Source organism: Chanodichthys erythropterus, chromosome 22, assembly GCF_024489055.1.
Source record: "Chanodichthys erythropterus isolate Z2021 chromosome 22, ASM2448905v1, whole genome shotgun sequence".
Lineage (NCBI taxonomy): Eukaryota > Metazoa > Chordata > Actinopteri > Cypriniformes > Xenocyprididae > Chanodichthys > Chanodichthys erythropterus.
Genome location: NC_090242.1, coordinates 33991559 through 34010400, shown reverse-complemented (window position 1 = coordinate 34010400; position 18842 = coordinate 33991559). Strand labels below are relative to the sequence as shown.

The 18842-nt window shown below is 40.1% G+C and overlaps 3 protein-coding genes across 3 annotated transcripts; all 3 read right to left on the bottom strand.

Annotated features, from left to right (window-relative positions):
• Positions 1-738: 738 nt before the first annotated feature.
• On the bottom strand, positions 739-1364 carry LOC137012309 (zinc finger protein 501-like). Its single transcript, XM_067375433.1, has 2 exons — positions 1277-1364; positions 739-1217 (listed from the first exon to the last, which is right to left on the bottom strand). The coding sequence occupies exons 1-2, from the start codon at positions 1362-1364 to the stop codon at positions 739-741; spliced, it is 567 nt and encodes a 188-aa protein (XP_067231534.1).
• Positions 1365-3075: 1711 nt separating this feature from the next.
• Positions 3076-15435, bottom strand: LOC137012308 (zinc finger protein 665-like). The gene is made up of 6 exons (XM_067375432.1): positions 15378-15435; positions 14315-14972; positions 12962-13152; positions 8856-9550; positions 4628-4760; positions 3076-3999 (listed from the first exon to the last, which is right to left on the bottom strand). Exons 1-6 carry the CDS (start codon positions 15433-15435, stop codon positions 3149-3151), a joined length of 2586 nt encoding a protein of 861 aa, XP_067231533.1. The 3' UTR covers positions 3076-3148.
• A 2034-nt stretch (positions 15436-17469) lies between these two features.
• Positions 17470-18591, bottom strand: LOC137012307 (zinc finger protein 679-like). The gene is made up of 2 exons (XM_067375431.1): positions 18534-18591; positions 17470-18134 (listed from the first exon to the last, which is right to left on the bottom strand). The coding sequence occupies exons 1-2, from the start codon at positions 18589-18591 to the stop codon at positions 17470-17472; spliced, it is 723 nt and encodes a 240-aa protein (XP_067231532.1).
• Positions 18592-18842: the final 251 nt, after the last annotated feature.

Below are 18842 nucleotides of genomic sequence, written 5' to 3'. Positions count from 1 at the left end.
CTGATTAAGCCAATGTTAACGGACTGTTGCCACAATTGATTAAATTCAATTCACACAAATTCAATTAGGCCCATTGAAATATTTAAACGTGCCAGTCACTAGAAAACAAAAGTTATTAATGTTACATATTTTTAATGTGTTGAAGTAATTGTTTAACCATCATTGTCCCAAAAGAAAAAAAAGAAAAAAAAAAGAGTATGAAAAAAATAAATGCGTCAAAGTAGGCTACACAACACAGACAGCGGAGTTGACATTTAATCACTTTATTAACAAATCAATTCCAACAGGATCGATATTTGGTGAAAATGCCTTGTTTCAAACAAGGATTAACAGAATCTATTCCAAGTCGTATGCAAGTAAATTCATTCATTAAAACAAGTCACAAGTTTAATTCCTTTTTATTTCGCAGTCTAAAATGTACAGTGTCTGTGTGATTTAAATGCAAAATAAAAAATAAAAAATCAATCATGATTGATTTGTTCATGATCGATACAAACTATGATTTCCTGGACTAAATTTGCCTTTGAGTCACAAATCGTCATATGCACAATTAATGTGATTAATTGAACTCTTCAACATAAAACATTTCCCTTCAAAAATGGTTGCATTTCACTGCAAACCTTTCTGAACTGTTACTTTGGCCTTTATCAAACTTCACTAATAATAATTTTAGCAAATGACACTCTTAAATTAAGTTACTCTGCTGAAAATTCAGCTTGTGCCAAATTTGAATACTAACTATTTACTTGCAAGTGATGGATCTGAATGTGAACTTTGCTCACACTTAGACACCTTTGAGCAATGATTTTTCTTATGAGTCCATAGATTAGATGATCGGGTGAAACTTTTCCCACATGAAGAGCACTGGTGCGGCTTCTCTCCAGAATGAACTCTCTCATGAATTTTCAAGGTTCCTGACTGAGCGAAACTCTTGCCACAGTGTGAGCACTTGTACGGTTTCTCTCCAGTATGAATTCTCTGGTGTGATTTTAAGATGCCGGATGAAATAAAGGTCTTCCCATAGTCAAAGCACATATATGGTTTCACACCAGTATGAATACGCTCATTCTCTTTTAAGTGTTCCAGTAGTAAATAACTCTTTCCACAAACAGAACACACGTGAGTCTTCACATTTGCATGAATTTTCATGTGTCTTTTTAGGTGATCTTCCAAAATAAACTTCTTATTGCACTGATTACAGCCAAATGATCTTTCTCCTGAGTGTAACAGCAAATGATTTTTGAGACTACATGCCCATGTGAAGGTCTTTCCACACTCATGGCATCATTTAAGCTTCCTTTCTGAACGACACTCTCTCCACAATGGACGCACATATAAGGCTTTTCTCCAGTGTGAATCCTCATGTGCTCATTTAATCTTCCTTTCTGTGTAACTCTTTCCGCACGGAGTGCATGTGAACAGATTTTCTCCAGTGCGAATTCTCATGTGCATCTTAAGTTTTGATTTACATGTGTAACACTTTTCACACTCTGAGCAAGTGAAGAATCCTTTGACTCCAGTTTTTCAAACTTGTTTTTGTGTGATAATATAACTGTTTCCATCTTCATCTGTGAGGTGATGAGGTTTTTGAAACTGCAGACATTTGTCTTTGTTCACTTCCATCGGGTCTAAAATCAACATATTCAATTCTCAAAATTCAATAAAAGAAAGAAAAATTAAAACAAAAGAAATATAAGTGAGCCCTAATTTAGCAAAACATCAAGTTTTCTATTGAGTCTACAAGTGTCTAGTGTATGTGTTATTGTTACATATAATTTTTCATCTTAACATAAAGAAAAGGAAGGAAAACACAAACCTATTTATTCCTCTGTATCTTCATCTTTTTTTCTGCAGGGTTCTTCCTTAAACTCCATATTTAAAATAATATGTCAGTTCTCCTGGAGTAATTCCTCCTGCTTGTTGAACGTTAGTGAAGTTCCTAAACGTAATTTAGGGAGGAGCGAGCCCATCTAATCTTCCAATCAACAGCCAGAGTATATAAGCAGCTGCTTACCTCTCTTCAGTCTCAGCTGTTTCAGCATCCCTCCACCTCCCCAAACTCCACCTTCATTTCAGGTACCTTGCCCTATGTAATCACATCCTATATTTATTCACTGGGGGGTGTATCAGAGCTCGAGTTGAAGATGCTTCATCGAGCCCCTCCTCAGTGGACAGCAAGCCAAATTAGCTAAACTAATACCCTAAAGATTATATGGGCAAACGAACTCGTTAAATTCAACATGCCAGAATAAAACCAGATTTTAGAACAATGCTTAGTGCCACTTGGCCTGGTGTGCCAAAACACTTATTTATAAACTTCAATATTTCATACAAAACAATTACAACATGCTTTGTGACATTTTGCATGTGTCATCTCTCATCACATTAGCGGAGGCGCTAACAGTTCTGATTTTATTTTTTAACGTGCATATCTTAGATAAGATAATGTATATATTTATTTTATGTTTTTTTATGCTCTATTGGTGAGGTAACAATGATAACTGCTGAAGGGGATAAAATATTTCAGCAGATGCTGGGATATTTAGTTATGGCAGCAAGCTTAGAGGGGGGAATAAAATTGTTTCTAAACATAAAACACTTTTATTTATTTTTTTGTCCCATTTGCATTTGTATTGTCTTACTACTTAACGAGTAAGTATATATCATTATATTATTTACAATACACAGCGTGGTTTTTAATTTTTTTTTTTTGGGGTAGATGGGGTAGGTCCTGACCCCCACCTCCATGAGCTGCCCTTGGACTTTGTCATAAACAGCTTAACAGAATGACAGAATGAATCATATCAGTAACCATGACAACCCATAAGTGGCAGGAAACTAGATAAGGGAAAGTAATGAATAGAATAAAAGTCCATGAAAATGAGCAAAAGTGACTGAAAATCTGAGACAATATGCACAAATAATGTTATTAATTTAAAACATAAAACATTTCCCTTTGTAAATTATAAAATTTTACAGCAACACACTCTGAACTGTTACTTTGTCCTTCGTCAAACGATCAAACTTCACTGCTAATTTTAGCAGATGACACTCTTAAATTAAGTCACACTGTTGAAATTCCAGCTTTTGCCAAATCTGAATATCAAATTATTTACTTGTAAGTGACGGATCTGAATGTGAACTTTGCTCACTTAGACACATTTGGACATTGCTTTTTCTCATGAGTCCTTAGATGAGATGATTGGCTGAAACTCTTCCCACATAAAGAACACTGGTACGGCTTCTCTCCAGTATGAACTCTCTCGTGCTTTTTCAAGGTTCCTGACTGAGCAAAACTCTGTCCACATTGTGAACACTGGTGCGGCTTCTCTCCAGTATGAATTCTCTCATGCTTTTTCAAGGTTCCTGACACAGAGAAACTCTGTCCACATTGTGAGCACTGGTACGGTTTCTCTCCAGTATGAATTCTCACATGACCTTTCAAGGCTCCTACCTGAGCAAAACTCTTTCCACAGTGTGAGCACTTGTACGGTTTCTCTCCAGTATGAACTCTCTGGTGTGATTTTAAGTCACTGGATGTAGTGAAGCTTCTCCCGCAGTCAAAGCACACATAAGGTTTCACACCAGTATGAATGCGCTCATGCTTTTTTAATTGTTCCAATAGTAAAAAACTCTTTCCACAATCAGAACACACATGAGGCTTCACATCAGTATGAATTTTCATGTGTCTTTTCAGGTGCTCTTCCACAATAAATGTCTTGTCACACTGATCACAGCCAAATGATCTTTCTCCTGAGTGAATCATCAGATGTTTTTTGAGACTTTCTGCCCATGTGAAGCTCTTTCCACACTGATGGCACGTGAAGGGTTTATCTTCATTGTGGATCCTCATGTGTCTCTTCAAGCTTGATTTAGATGTGAATCTGTTTCCACACTGAGAGCAGGTGTGAGAACATTTCTCTCCTCTTCTTTGAGTGTTTTGTTGAGGTTTCTGAAACTGATGGAGTTTCTCCTCCACTTTACCTTGTTCCATAAGGTCTAAAACGAACATATTACATTAGACAATTTTCAAGACTGAAATAAAAGTAATCCCTGTTTATTAGCAGAAAGCAACCAAGTAAAATAACTGGCTGTACCAATGGTTTTCAGAGAAACGAATATGTAAACTCGGCATGTTTAATAAATATCTGCAAGCATATTATGGTATTTTTATGCTTTAGTACAGTCCAAAACTTACGTAGAGCACATTTAACATTTTGAGCATACTAGCCTAGCCTAAGCCTTGTTTACACTTTCGCCTGACAGACAATAATAGACAGTTTCTTCTAGCAATGGGAACACAAATTCTAGCTACATATACTTAATATTTAATGATATAGATAGATTACACTTTCATGAAAACATTTGCGATTGGTTTGTTAACAGTGTCATTATTACACATGTCCGGGCTGTTCTCGTTGCATTTACACCGTTCTAACCAGCAGGTGTCGCCAGCGTGCGGCGTTTCGAGCGCTTCTAAAGAGTGAATCATTTCGCAAAGCAGTTGGTTCAGTTGATTCGGAGTATAAAAAATGCTCCGTTTTTTTCCATTAATCTCCACCCCTCTCTAGGCTATTGCACACATCAGATATAAATAAGTATGAATTGTTACAAAATATAAACTAACTCACGCTATAGACTCCAGCTGAAGATTTCACCAAGATGTTTTCTTTGTTGTGTCTGAGGGAGCACCATTCGTCTTCATCTGTTGTAGGATTACTGTCGGGTTGTGAACTAACTACAGTCTGCCATCTACTGTGCTGGAGTGAGAAGAGAATTAAGTCTGAGTTCCTTTATTATACCACATTACAACATTATAGCACTAAAATAAGCAACAATTCTCTCATAATTTGCTCCATTTACATTCAATTGTTCTACTGACCATGTATAATAAGACTGATTTCACACCTTCATCACTCTGTAATCTTCATCATGGTTTCACACCCTCCCCCACCATCCCTTTTTACCCATCCTCATAAACATGGATTTAACTGTAGCTTCATTTAACTGTATTGTACACAGAGTCTAAAATGAATTGCAATTGTTACTGGCTGTACATTTGGCTATTAGCTTTTGACTTTTTACAATAATGCTGAGCATATGCATAAAAAAATCATTTATTGTATTGCTATCTAGAATCAAACATGTGGTACTGCAAATGTTCACTTCATTAAAGGGTTAGTTCACCCAGACATGAAAATTCTGTCATTTATTACTTACCCTCATGCCGTTCCACACCCGTTAGACCTTCGTTAATCTTCGGAACACAAATTAAGATATTTTTGTTGAAATCCGATGGCTCCGTGAGGCCTCCATAGGGAGCAATGACATTTCCTCTCTCAAGATCCATAAAGATACTAAAAACATATTTAAATCGGTTCATGTGAGTACAGTGGTTCAATATTAATATTATAAAGCGACGAGAATATTTTGTGAGCGCCAAAAAAACAAAATAACAACTTACTTAGTGACGGCCGATTTCAAAACACTGCTTCATGAAGCATCGGAGCACAAATGAATCAGTGTGTCGAATCATGATTCAGATCGCGTGTCAAACTGCCAACGGCTGAAATCACGTGACTTTAGCGCTCCGAACAGCAGATTCGATACACTGATTCATAACGCTCCGATGCTTCCTGAAGCAGTGTTTTGAAATCGGCCATCACTAAATAAGTCTTCATTTTGTTACTTTTGACACTCCAAAAATATTCTCGTCTCTTTATAATATTAATATTGAACCGCTGTACTCACATGAACTGATTTAAATATGTTTTTAGTACATTAATGGATCTTGAGAGAGGTGCTTCCTATGGAGGCCTCACAGAGCCATCGGATTTCAACTAAAATATCTTAATTTGTGTTCCGAAGATTAACGAAAGTCTTACGGGTGTGGAACGGCATGAGGGTAAGTAATAAATGACAGAATTTTCATTTTGGGGTGAACTAACCCTTTAACTTCATATTACACAGAATCTGCTTCAAAAGAAGAATCAATGCAATAAGATAATTTGTTTAAAAAAAGTTGTTTAGCAAGATTTCATGTTTATCTTACCATTGACCAAATCCATGTAAAGTAAAAGTTAATCTCTTTACACATGATAGCAGCTGTATTTTCTCTGCAGCATTGCCACATGCATTTCATCTTCTCTTTTATGTACAAATACTACTACACACTTGATAAATTCATTCATTAAATTAGTCGCATAAGTTTTGTTTTTTTAAACTTTATTTTATCTCAAAATGTACATGTTTTTGACTGAGTTCAATGCACGAAAGTCTCTTCAAACATGTTTTCAACCTCTAAACAGCTTGACTAAAAAAAAACGTGGACGATGATTGCATGGACACATTAATGTGATTCTCTTCAAAATAAAAATAAAAAATCCCCTCATAATCTGTAGCATTTATAGCAACACACTAGTTTTCTGAACTGTTACTCTGGCTTTTGTCAAACATTAAAATGTGGCGTTACTATAATTGAGCTCACTGAATTGGTTTTCATCCGGGTAGCTCTCTCTCAGCCATAGGACCTGCAAAGTTTTTTCTCTGGTGTGTGTCGTTGTGGGTGATGATTGGTGATGATGATGATTGTTGTGTGACTATAGACCTGCAAAGTGTTTTGTTGTAAAGACGTACAGGTTAGACATACACAAATACAATTTTAAACTGATAATAATGTACACGGTGTGTGTGTCAGAGCATGCGAGCTGAGAGCAAGCTCAAACCTTATTTCACAAAATACGTGAAATAAGTTTTTTACTAATCAGATTTAATTTCTCAAATATGCCTACTGGAGAGAAAAAACCATAATGATGAGCATTCACGTAATAGCTCACTCAAGCGCACGCATAAAGCTTGCCATAAAGAACCGGCAAAAGTAATGACTATGAATGTGACAAAAACAGCAAGAATACATTTTAATTGTTTATTTATAAACTAAAGTTTTCTGAATCAGTGTCAGCTGCAAAGATGAAGTTGACATAACTGACTCTCATCACCTCCGCATGTGGACGCACTGCACAATTCATTCGCATTACTTAATCAGAGAGTAGCCTATTTCTTTTCCTTTTGAATTATTTTGTTTAAAAGTAGACATTTCAAGATTTTTGTAGATATATTTTTTTTTATGTCTGCGAGGTAAGCAGCCTATACACTGAGTTTCGGTTCATAGATGCGCTCCAGTTTACGTGCAAGTGATCGTGCCGGCGCCTCCATGTCATGATTATATTGTCTGCTATATTTGCTTCTTATTTATTAAATCCAGGCAATTGGTTGATTAAACAATGATTAAAATTAAGATACAATTTTTACAAAATTAAGTTCTCTTAAAAGAAAAGCTTTCTACAAATAAAAACTTCTACCATGTGTAGTGCAGTACAGCGAAATTTCATGTTGTGAAAGAGCGGATCACGTCATGAGTCGGATCAAGCGTAATTTGTTTTTAGACTTATTTTTTGGCCAGTTATGGTCTTTGCAATAAATATTAAAAGTTCTACCATCCAAGTTAAAACCATCTATTGTGTTTTATTGTTCCATGTATAGTAATGATAACATTTACAATAATATATTGAATTTGATAGGTGTCTCTCACATTGTCCCACATTGTTTTATATATATATTTTTTTTTCTGTTTAGGGTCCATTTCACTCATTTAACATATTTAATATTGGGGGCATCCAAGTATTTGACATATTTGAAAAAAAAAAATTCCCAGGTAATTAGTTACTTTTATAATGATTTAACTCAGTTACTATTTGTGAGAAGAAACTAGAAACTATAACTAATTACTTTTTTAAAGTAATGTGCCCAACACTGCAAATGAGACTCTTAAATGAAATCATTCTGTTGAAATTCCAGCTTTTGCCAAATCTGAAGCTTATTTACTTAAAAAAGATAGATCTGGGGCCGTATTCACAAAACATTTTAACTTATCACTAAGAGTTCTCCTAAATAGCAGTAAAAGTTCTTAGCTAAGAGTTTTCTCTTAAAACCTATTCACAAAGCTGCTGAGACAAACTTTTACTAAGGAACAGACTGAAGTCTTAAGCTAAGAGTAAGGGCGGGGTTGACCTCGTTGCTATGGAGTATACACACAGTGATTGGCTGATGGGGGAGGAGTCAGTGATTTAATCACAGAAATATTGTAGAATGAGGTGTCATGTTTCCATATTAAAATAAAGTGTTGCATTATTCAAATAATTTTTTAATAAAAATGTTGCCATAGTCAAAATAAAATGTTGCCATATTGTCGCCATTGTTACGAATACAGCTCCCCCGGTGCATCCTCCGGGCCACCGGAGGGAGCCATCACCCGAATATTGACTCATAGCTACCTGGACTCCATTACCCATAGGCCCGCATTCCTGGGACTGATCACTTCCGCACCTGCATCCGATCACACTCACACTCTCACTATTTAAGACACACACACACACACACCATCGCGAAGTCTTGATTTGCTGTAAGTGATCATTTCTGAGCGTTTCTTTGTGGATTGATCTTCTGTTATCACCTGGACTGTTTATCTCTGCTGAACCACCGCCGCCTGCCTTGATTACTGCCTGTTCTCTGATTCTGTGATTGTTTGCCGCCTGTCTCGACCCTTGCCTGTGACCCGACTCTGTTCCATTGCTGCCAGCCTCGACCTTTGCCTGTCCCTGTTAACGGTACTGTCTTGCCCCTGTCTGTTACCATTGCCTTTTAATAAAGCTGCAAATGGATCCACTGTCTACTGATCCATCATTACAGAAGACTTCGCCACTCAGCGATCCAGCAGCTCTGGCCCAGCTCTCCACAGAGTTATCAGCTCAAGCCAGCCAATTAGCAATGCACCACCACCAGCTCACACGCCTCACTTCCCTCACGGAGGAGCTGGTGAAAACGCTGCAGGGCCTACGCCTCAATCCCACCGAGGTCTCCGCGCCACCACCTGCCGCTCCCGTCGCCCCCACGCCCGCCAATCCACCACCTGTGAATCCACGCCTGGCTCTCCCAGAGAAATTTGATGGCACACCAAGCAAATGTAAGGGCTTTCTGCTGCAGTGTTCGCTATATGTGAACCAACAACCCTCTCTGTATGCCACGGACACCAGCCGTATCTCTTTCGTCTGCTCTCTACTGACTGGTAAAGCTCTGGAGTGGGCCACCGCTGTCTGGCGGGACGATGGTTCGGCGTTCCTTTCGTTTACCGACTTCCTGCAGCGATTCAGAGAGGTATTCGAACACTCAGTGGGCGGATTGAGCCCGGGCGACCAGCTACTCTCCCTGACCCAAGGTAAAACCACGGCGGCAGAATACGCCTTGCAATTTCGCACCCTGGCAGCGCAAACGAACTGGGTAGAGGACACTCTGAAACTGCTGTTCCGTCGCGGATTGTCTATGGAGTTACAAGCGGAGCTGGCATGTCGAGACGAGGGCAGCTCATTGAACTTATTCATCGAATTGGCCATCCATGTCGACAATTTACTCCGCACTCGTCGGCCCACCCGGGCAATCACCTCCAACAGCTCGAATTCTGAGCCCATGCAACTCGGTTTTACGCCTCTCAAACCTGAAGAGAGGGAAAGAAGACGCCAACTACACCTCTGCTTCTACTGCGGGCAATCGGGCCACATCAAAACTAACTGCCCGAGTCGTCCAGAGTCTACGAATTCCAAAGCGGTGAGTTCCATCCAAGCTCATAATTACTCATCTAACAGCTTCAAAATCCCTGTTCAGCTCACACTTAATGACCGTATCATCTCCACACACGCGCTTCTGGACTCTGGGGCAGCTGGAAACTTTATGTCTGATACCTTCATCTCAGAACACAACATTTCATTAATTGACTGCCATTCTGTGTTAACAGTGGAAGCGTTAGATGGGAAGCCAATCGGAAGAGGAAAAGTAGCCCACATCACATCTGAGCTTCAACTCCAAATCGGCATCCTCCATCAAGAACAAATCAGTTTCTATGTCATTCACTCACCACATAACCCCATCATCCTGGGTCTGCCTTGGCTACGCTCACATAACCCGCACGTATCATGGAGAGAGGGGGAAATACTCCAGTGGGACAGCCGCTGCCTCAACCACTGTCTGCGATCAGTGAAACCACTACCACTCCAATCGATAAAATTGCAGGCCGAGGTCCCTGAGAAAGTGAACATCCCCACCGTGTACGGCGATCTTGCAGTAGCCTTCAGCAAACAGAAAGCCACCGAACTTCCCCCGCACCGCTCCAGTGACTGTGCAATTGAACTATTACCCGGAACAGCCCCTCCCAAGGGTCGAATCTTCCCTCTCTCTCAACCCGAAACTATGGCCATGAAAAATTACATTGAGGAAGAGTTAGCCAAGGGGTTCATCCGACCATCCACCTCACCGGCATCTGCCGGATTTTTCTTTGTCAAGAAGAAGGACGGAGGTTTAAGACCCTGTATTGATTATCGTGGCTTAAATGACATAACCGTGAAATTCCGTTATCCCCTGCCTCTGGTGCCAGCAGCCCTTGAACAGTTAAGACAGGCCAAGTACTTCACAAAGTTAGATCTCCGGTGCGCCTATAATCTCATTCGTATTCGAGAAGGGGATGAATGGAAGACAGCCTTCTCCACAACTTCCGGTCACTATGAAACCCTCGTCATGCCGTTCGGCCTCTCCAACAGTCCAGCTGTGTTCCAATCCTACATAAACGACGTATTCAGAGACATGTTAAATCGCTGGGTCATCGTCTACATTGATGACATTCTAATCTACTCAAACTCCCTTGACGAACACATTCAACATGTGAGAGCCGTTCTGCAGAGACTCATCGAACACCAATTATATGCCAAAGCCGAAAAATGTGAATTCCACCAAACCTCCACCGCCTTCCTCGGATATATCATCAGCAGAGACGGGGTCGCCATGGATGACGGTAAAGTAAAGGCAGTACTGGAATGGCCCAAGCCACACACGCTGAAGGAATTACAGCGATTCCTGGGCTTTGCCAACTTCTATAGGCGGTTTATTCGAAACTTCAGCTGTGTAGCCGCTCCCCTGACCTCCATGACCAAGCGCTCATCTTCTCGTCTCCAGTGGTCCAAAGAAGCGGACATAGCATTCCAAGAACTCAAGAATCGTTTCACGACAGCCCCCATTCTCCGCCATCCAGATCCTGAACGGCCGTTCATTGTAGAGGTAGACGCCTCCAACACTGGTATCGGCGCCGTTCTGTCCCAGCGCCAAGGCAATCCCGAAAAGATGTATCCCTGCGCCTTCTACTCCCGTAAGTTGTCAGCGGCTGAAAGGAATTACGATGTAGGGGACCGGGAGTTACTGGCCATGAAGGCCGCCCTCGAGGAATGGCGCCATTGGTTGGAGGGGGCACAACACTCATTCACTGTACTCACCGATCATAAGAATCTCGAATATCTCCGCACAGCCAAGAGACTGAATCCACGACAGGCCCGCTGGGCTATGTTTTTCACCCGGTTCCAGTTTAATGTCACATACAGACCCGGTTCAAAGAACACCAAAGCAGATGCATTATCACGCCAATCTGAGCACACTGAGCAACCCAAAACCGCAGAACACGTCATTCCCGAGTCACTCCTTCTTGCACCCGTTCAATGGGATATCATGACCGAATTAACACAGGCCAACGACCAGACTCCTCCACCTTCCACCTGTCCACCCAACCGCACATACGTTCCTGCACACATGAGAGAAAGGGTTCTCCATCACGTACATGACTCACCCAGTTCTGGTCACCCTGGTATCACTGCCACCCTCGATTTACTACAGAATCGCTTCTGGTGGGAGTCCTTGCCACGAGACGTCACACAGTTCATCCACCGCTGTACAGCCTGTCAGACCTCCAAGCCATCTCACCAGTCGCCTGCCGGGTTACTGCAGCCACTTCCCGTTCCTCAGCGCCCTTGGTCCCACATCTCCATAGACTTTGTCACTGATCTACCGACCTCTCAGGGCAATACCACGATCCTCACTGTAGTAGATCGTTTCTCCAAAGCATGTCGCTTAATTCCACTCCCTAAACTGCCCACGGCCCTAGAGACTGCTGAACTCTTATGCAACTATGTGTTCCGGCTTTATGGTTTACCTGATGACATTGTGTCAGACAGGGGTCCTCAGTTCACTTCCAGGGTCTGGGCCGCCTTCTTCAGGAACTTGAATGTCAACATCAGCCTTACGTCAGGCTATCATCCTGAGTCGAATGGACAAACGGAACGCCTAAACCAAGAACTCACTCGCTTCCTCCGAACCTATTGCCAGCATCAACAAACAGAATGGAGCCGTTATCTCATGTGGGCAGAGTATGCTCAAAATTCGCTAAGGAAACCCTCAACCGGCATTACCCCGTTCCAGTGTGTCTTGGGTTACCAACCACCGTTGTTCCCCTGGTCCGGCGAACCCTCAGAATTACCTGCGGTCAATGCATGGATGCAGAGGAGTGAGGAAACCTGGGACCTGGCTCATCATCATCTCCAGCGCGCAGTCAGGAGACAAGAAACGCAGGCCAACCGGCGTCGACGACCCCATCCGCAGTATACCGTGGGCCAGTGGGTGTGGTTGTCCACACGAGACCTCCGCCTGAGGCTACCCTGCAGAAAGCTCAGTCCCAGGTATGTCGGGCCTTTCCAAATTCTAAAACAAATCACTCCAGTATCCTTCCGTTTAGATCTGCCTACTAATTATCGCATTTCTCCCACTTTTCATGTTTCGTTACTGAAACCCTCCGGGGGTCCGAGAGGGGAGCCGGAGGGAGCTGAGGGTCCACGTCCCCCACCACTGATAATAGAGGGCGAGGAGGCCTATCACGTTCGAGAGTTGCTCGATTCCCGACGCCGGGGTCCGAGGCTCCAGTACCTGGTGGACTACGGTCCAGAGGAGCGATCCTGGGTCAATGCCAGCGACATTCTGGACCCCAACCTCATGGAAGAATTCCATCGGACGCATCCGGAGAGACCGGCCCCGCGACCTCGTGGAAGACCTCGGCGTCTGCCTCCTCGCGTCAGGAGCCGCTCGCAGGGTGGGGGCTCTGTTACGAATACAGCTCCCCCGGTGCATCCTCCGGGCCACCGGAGGGAGCCATCACCCGAATATTGACTCATAGCTACCTGGACTCCATTACCCATAGGCCCGCATTCCTGGGACTGATCACTTCCGCACCTGCATCCGATCACACTCACACTCTCACTATTTAAGACACACACACACACACACCATCGCGAAGTCTTGATTTGCTGTAAGTGATCATTTCTGAGCGTTTCTTTGTGGATTGATCTTCTGTTATCACCTGGACTGTTTATCTCTGCTGAACCACCGCCGCCTGCCTTGATTACTGCCTGTTCTCTGATTCTGTGATTGTTTGCCGCCTGTCTCGACCCTTGCCTGTGACCCGACTCTGTTCCATTGCTGCCAGCCTCGACCTTTGCCTGTCCCTGTTAACGGTACTGTCTTGCCCCTGTCTGTTACCATTGCCTTTTAATAAAGCTGCAAATGGATCCACTGTCTACTGATCCATCATTACAGCCATAAAGGTTTTAAAATGTAGGCTAAGTGTCACTAATTAAACTAGTAGGCTATACACAGTTAATTGTCCACCTCTTGGATGTTTTTATCTCAAGGGAATGCATAATTCAAGCGACAAATTATGTTTTATAAGCAAAGTTTGGGAGGAACACATTCAAACAGTCTGTCTAATCAGCTCGAGAGGAATATACAGACGAGAGCCGATTCGCCTATAGTTACTTTGACAGTTTTCTGTATCCCTCTGCCACCCCGCTCCTCACTCTCGGCTGGGGATACGAGGAGAACTCTGGGTTTGGGCTAAATTCCTTGGACAGCACGCCAAATACGCTTTTTATATATATATATATATATTTTACTCTATTCAATCATTTTTAAGTGTGAACTCATGAAAACCATTGCCACAGGTAATCAGACAATATTTATTTATTTGTTAAAGTTTTTTTTTTTTTTTTTTGCCGTCTCATCGCAGATTAAAATCTATAAATCAAAATGTATTGCATTTATGAAGAAAAGGTTCAGCACCCAAGGCTCTATCACTATTGTCTCAATGGTGTATAGAGTCTTTGGGTGGATTAAGACTGTTTCTGATTTGCTCTTAGTGATTTAGGAGCTAGTTTTAGTGCTAAAATGCTTTGGGAAATACTCTTAAAGCAAAAATTTAGGACTCCTAAAATTAGGACTGACACGCCCATTATTTTTAAGAGTTTCTCCTAAATCGGCACGTTAGGAGCTACTTTTAGCCTTAAGATGTTTGTGAATACGGCCCCAGAATGTTAACTTTGCTCGCTTTGAACAATACTTTTTCTTATGAGTCTGTAGATGAGATGATTGGCTGAAACTTTTCCCACATTGTGAGCACTTGTACGGTTTCTCTCCAGTATGAATTCTCTCATGAGCTTTCATGGCTCCTGACTGAGTGAAACTCTTTCCACAGTGTGAGCACTTGTACGGTTTCTCTCCGGTATGAACTCTCTGGTGTTTTTTTAAGTCATCGGATGAAATAAAGCTCTTCCCACAGTCAAAGCACACATGAGTTTTCACACCAGTATGAATAAGCTCATGCTTTTTTAAATACTCCAGTATTGAAAAACTCTTTCCACAAACAGAACACACATGAGGCTTCACATCTGCATGAATTTTCATGTGTCTTTTCAGGTCCCCTTCCAAAATAAATTTCTTGTCACACTGGTCACAGCCAAATGATCTTTCTCCTGAGTGAATCATCAGATGTTTTTGGAGACTTTGTGCCCATGTGAAGCTCTTTCCACACTGATGGCATGTGAAGGGTTTCTCTTCATTGTGGATCCTCATGTGTCTCTTTAAGCCTGATTTAGATGCAAGTCTCTTTCCACACTGAGAGCAGGTGTAAGAACATTTCTCTCCACTTCTTTGCGTGTTTTGTTGAGGTTTCTGAAACTGATGGTGTTTCTCCTCCACTTTACCTTGTTCCATCAGGTCTAAAACGAACATATTACATTAGATCATTCAAGGCTGAGATAAAAGTAGTTTAATAGCAGAAAGCAACCACGCTCAGGTATTTCATTTATGGTTATTTATCAGGTCCTAAAAGTACTTTGTCATTATAATATGTCATCAAATCTTGGCAACTACTTTATGACCGCAGATGCATTTTTCCCATTTTCCCAACTCATCTTAAAATAAGAAACTATAACATATGAAAAAACAATAAATACATCTACAATACAACATCTGTGTGACCAGAAATGTATTTTCCCAAACTCATCTTGTATTGTCAGATCTGTTCCTATAGTTAATGTTACTGCTCCTATGATTTTGTAAATGAGGGTTTGTAGTCTTAATGTTCAGTAGTTATTAATGAAGAATCAATAATGGACACCAACCAATTTGTTCCTCTGTATCTTCATCTTTTATTCTGCAGGGTTCTTCTTTAATCTCCATCTTTACAATAATAGTAGTCAGTAGTTTCTCCTGGAGTTATTCCTCCTGCTTGCTTCTTCTTCTCCTGTGGGAAGATGGGAATATTACCCAGGATTTAAACTCTCATGAATGGCTGTGGGAACGGCTTCACTGACTGAAGGTGTGAATTGTCGTCACTGTTGATAATTTAGCAGATGATCATCACACTTACAATCACTCTCAATTATTCAGGTGTTTTTCTAAAATAGTCATTTAGAAACGATTAACTCATTACTGAATTTACACAAACGACCCAATTCCAAAGTTCACATTGATTATACCTGAATTATCAGTGACTGTTTTTATGTTTTGTGATAGTTATTATTATATTCTTGTTTGTCCTGACCAGTGAAACTGCCTACTGTTCTTCAGAAAAATACTAAAAACAAAATGACAATTTATGATTCCTCTTTTTTAAGTTATTAACATTGATGTGCAGATTCTGCAAGAGATATTTAAACTTATGACCACAACTGTAGCTGACTTTTGCTCTTACATGAGATACATCAAAACACTTGGCCGGCGAGACAGAACATCTAGACACAGGAGCTTCTTCTTCTTCTTCATATTGAAGGGTTGTTCCAAACCAAAATGATCCCTTAAAACTGGCCACTTCAAAGGGCCCTTCACACAATGGGTACAGGAAGCTGGGAGTTTGATTTTACCTATAAATGTATATATAGTATTTTTCTATACTGTAATATTTATGGTTAAATATTTAATATAGTTAGATTTGGTACAATATTATGGTCAAAATGACATTTTACTTCAATAAAAATACTTTACAGCTCCCTTTATCAGTCTATTCAAATGTTTCAAGTACATAGACACAATATACATTATATTTAACGTAAAAGACCAGCAGTAGCTTATAATGTTACTACAGTAAATGGATGCATATTGCATATTAATACAAAGAGTACACAGTGGGATAAAGAAAAAGGCGCTTTCCTGATTGTCTCATTAAGATGACAAAGTGTTTTCCAAAAAAAACGTTTTTTTGACCCATACACCCTTCATCCCTTCTAAGCCACGACTTTCTGCTGACAGTCAATATACAGTTTCTTCTAATGATGGCAACACAAATTCTAGCCGTTTAAATCAAATGACTGATTATGACAAATTACACCATCTAAAATTAAATATGTGGTACTGCTAATATTCACTTCATTAACTTCATATGGAAACACAGATATATTCTGATGATGAAACTACACAATCTGCTTCAAGAGATGAATCAATGTAAACAGATAATTCATTAAGTTGTTTAGCAAGATTTCTCGTTTATCTTATCATTGACCAAAATCCATGTAAAGTAAAAGTTAGTTCATCTCTTTACACTTGATAGCAGCTGTAAAACCACTATTTTCTCTGCAGCATTGTCACATGCATTTCATCTTCTCTTTCATGTAAAAATATATTATTACACACTTGATACATGTTAAAATATTTAATGCCTTGATTTCAGATAAATTCATTCATTGAATTAGTCACATAAGTTTTGTTCCTTTTCATATAAGTTTCTGTGCGATTTCAATGCAAGAAAGTCTCTTCAAACATGTTCTCAACCTCTAAACAGCTTGACCAAAAAAAAAAAAAACATGATAATGATTTTTCATGAAATGGATGATGATTTCATGGAGAAATTAATGTGATTTTCTTCAAAATAAAAAAATCCCCTCATAATCTGTAGTATTTACAGCAACACACAAGTTTTCTGAACTGTTACTTTGGCATTTGTCAAACTTCACTACTAATTTTAGCAAATGAGACTCTTAAATTAAATACTTCTGTTGAAGTTCCAGATTTTGCCAAATCTGAAACTTATATACTTGAAAGTGATAGATCTGAAAGGACAATGTGAGAAGTAACTAGTAACTATAATTACTTTTTTAAAGTAACATGCCCAACACTGCAAATGAGACTCATAAATGAAATCATTCTGTTGAAATTCCAGCTTTTGCCAAATCTGAAGCTTATTTACTAGAAATTGATAGATCTGAATGTTAACTTTGCTCACTTTGGACAATACTTTTTCTTATGAGTCCGTAGATTAGATGATTGGCTGAAACTCTTCCCACACGAAGAGCACTGGTGCGGTTTCTCTCCAGTATGAACTCTTTCATGACCTTTCAGGTGTCCTGACCGAGCAAAACACTTTCCACAGTTTGAGCACTTGTACGGTTTCTTTCCAGTATGAACTATCTCATGACCTTTCAAGTGTCCTGACCGAGCGAAACTCTTCCCACAATCAATGCACACATGAGTTTTCACACCAGTATGAATCAGCTCATGCTGTTTTAAAGTCTCCAGTATTGAAAAACTCTTTCCACAAACAGAACACACGTGAGGCTTCACACCTGCATGACTTTTCATGTGTCTTTTCAGAGTTGCTTCCAAAATAAATTTCTTGTCACACTGATCACAGCCAAATGATCTTTCTCCTGAGTGAAACAGCAGATGGATTTGGAGACTTTTTGCCCATGTGAAGCTCTTTCCACACTGATGGCATGTGAAGGGTTTCTCTTCATTGTGGATCCTCATGTGTTTCTTTAAGCCTGATTTAGATGCAAGTCTCTTTCCACACTGAGAGCAGGTGTGAGAACATTTCTCTCCACTTTGAGTGTTTTGTTGAGGTTTCTGAAACTGATGGAGTTTTTCTTCACTTTGTTCCATCAGGTCTAAAACAAACATATTACGTTAGACAATTCAAGACTGAAATAAAAGTAATCCATACTTTAATAACAGAAAGCAACCATGCTCAGGTATTTTATTTTTCAGGTCCTAAAAGTACTTTGTCATTTTAATATGTCATAAATCTTGGCAACTACTTTATGACCGCAGATGCATTTTCCCTCAACTCAACTTAAAACAAGAAACTATAACATATGAGAACACAAGAAATGCATCTATAATACAAGATCTGTGTAACTAGAAATATATTTTCTCAAACTCATCTTGTATTTTCATATCTGTTCCTATAGTTAATGTTATTTTACTGCTCCTATAATTTTGTAAATGAGGGTTTGTAGTCTTAATGTTCAGCAGTAATTAATGAAGAATCAAGAATAGACACCAACCTGTTTGTTCCTCTGTATCTTCATCTTTTATTCTGCAAGGTTCTTGTTTAAACTCCATCTTTACAATAGTATGTCAGTAGTTTCTCCTTGAGTAATTCCTCCTTCTTGCTTCTTCTCCTGTGGGAAGATGGGAATATTCCCCAGCATTAAAACTCTCATGAACGGCTGTGAGAGTGGCTTCACTGACTGAAGGTGTTAATTGTGGTCGCTGTTGATCATTTAGCAGATGATCATCACACTTATAATCACTCTCAATTATTCAGGTGTTTTTCTCAGTCATTTAGAAACAATTAACTCATTACTGAATTT

Bases quoted from the DNA above. Each gene is read 5' to 3' on its own strand.
- LOC137012307 (XM_067375431.1), bottom strand. From the start codon at position 18,591: ATGGAGTTTAAACAAGAACCTTGCAGAATAAAAGATGAAGATACAGAG. The intron at 18,135-18,533 runs GTTGGTGTCTAT...TGTTTGTTTTAG, and splicing joins AGATACAGAGGAACAAACAG to ACCTGATGGAACAAAGTGAA.
- LOC137012309 (XM_067375433.1), bottom strand. From the start codon at position 1,364: ATGAGGATTCACACTGGAGAAAAGCCTTATATGTGCGTCCATTGTGGA. The intron at 1,218-1,276 runs GTGTGGAAAGAC...TGTTACACTCAG, and splicing joins AAGCTTAAATGATGCCATGA to GAGAAAGATCATTTGGCTGT.
- LOC137012308 (XM_067375432.1), bottom strand. From the start codon at position 15,435: ATGGAGATTAAAGAAGAACCCTGCAGAATAAAAGATGAAGATACAGAG. The intron at 14,973-15,377 runs GTTGGTGTCCAT...TGTTCGTTTTAG, and splicing joins AGATACAGAGGAACAAATTG to ACCTGATGGAACAAGGTAAA. The intron at 9,551-12,961 runs GTCGCGGGGCCG...CCCTCTCTTCAG, and splicing joins ACGCCGAGGTCTTCCACGAG to GTTTGAGAGGCGTAAAACCG.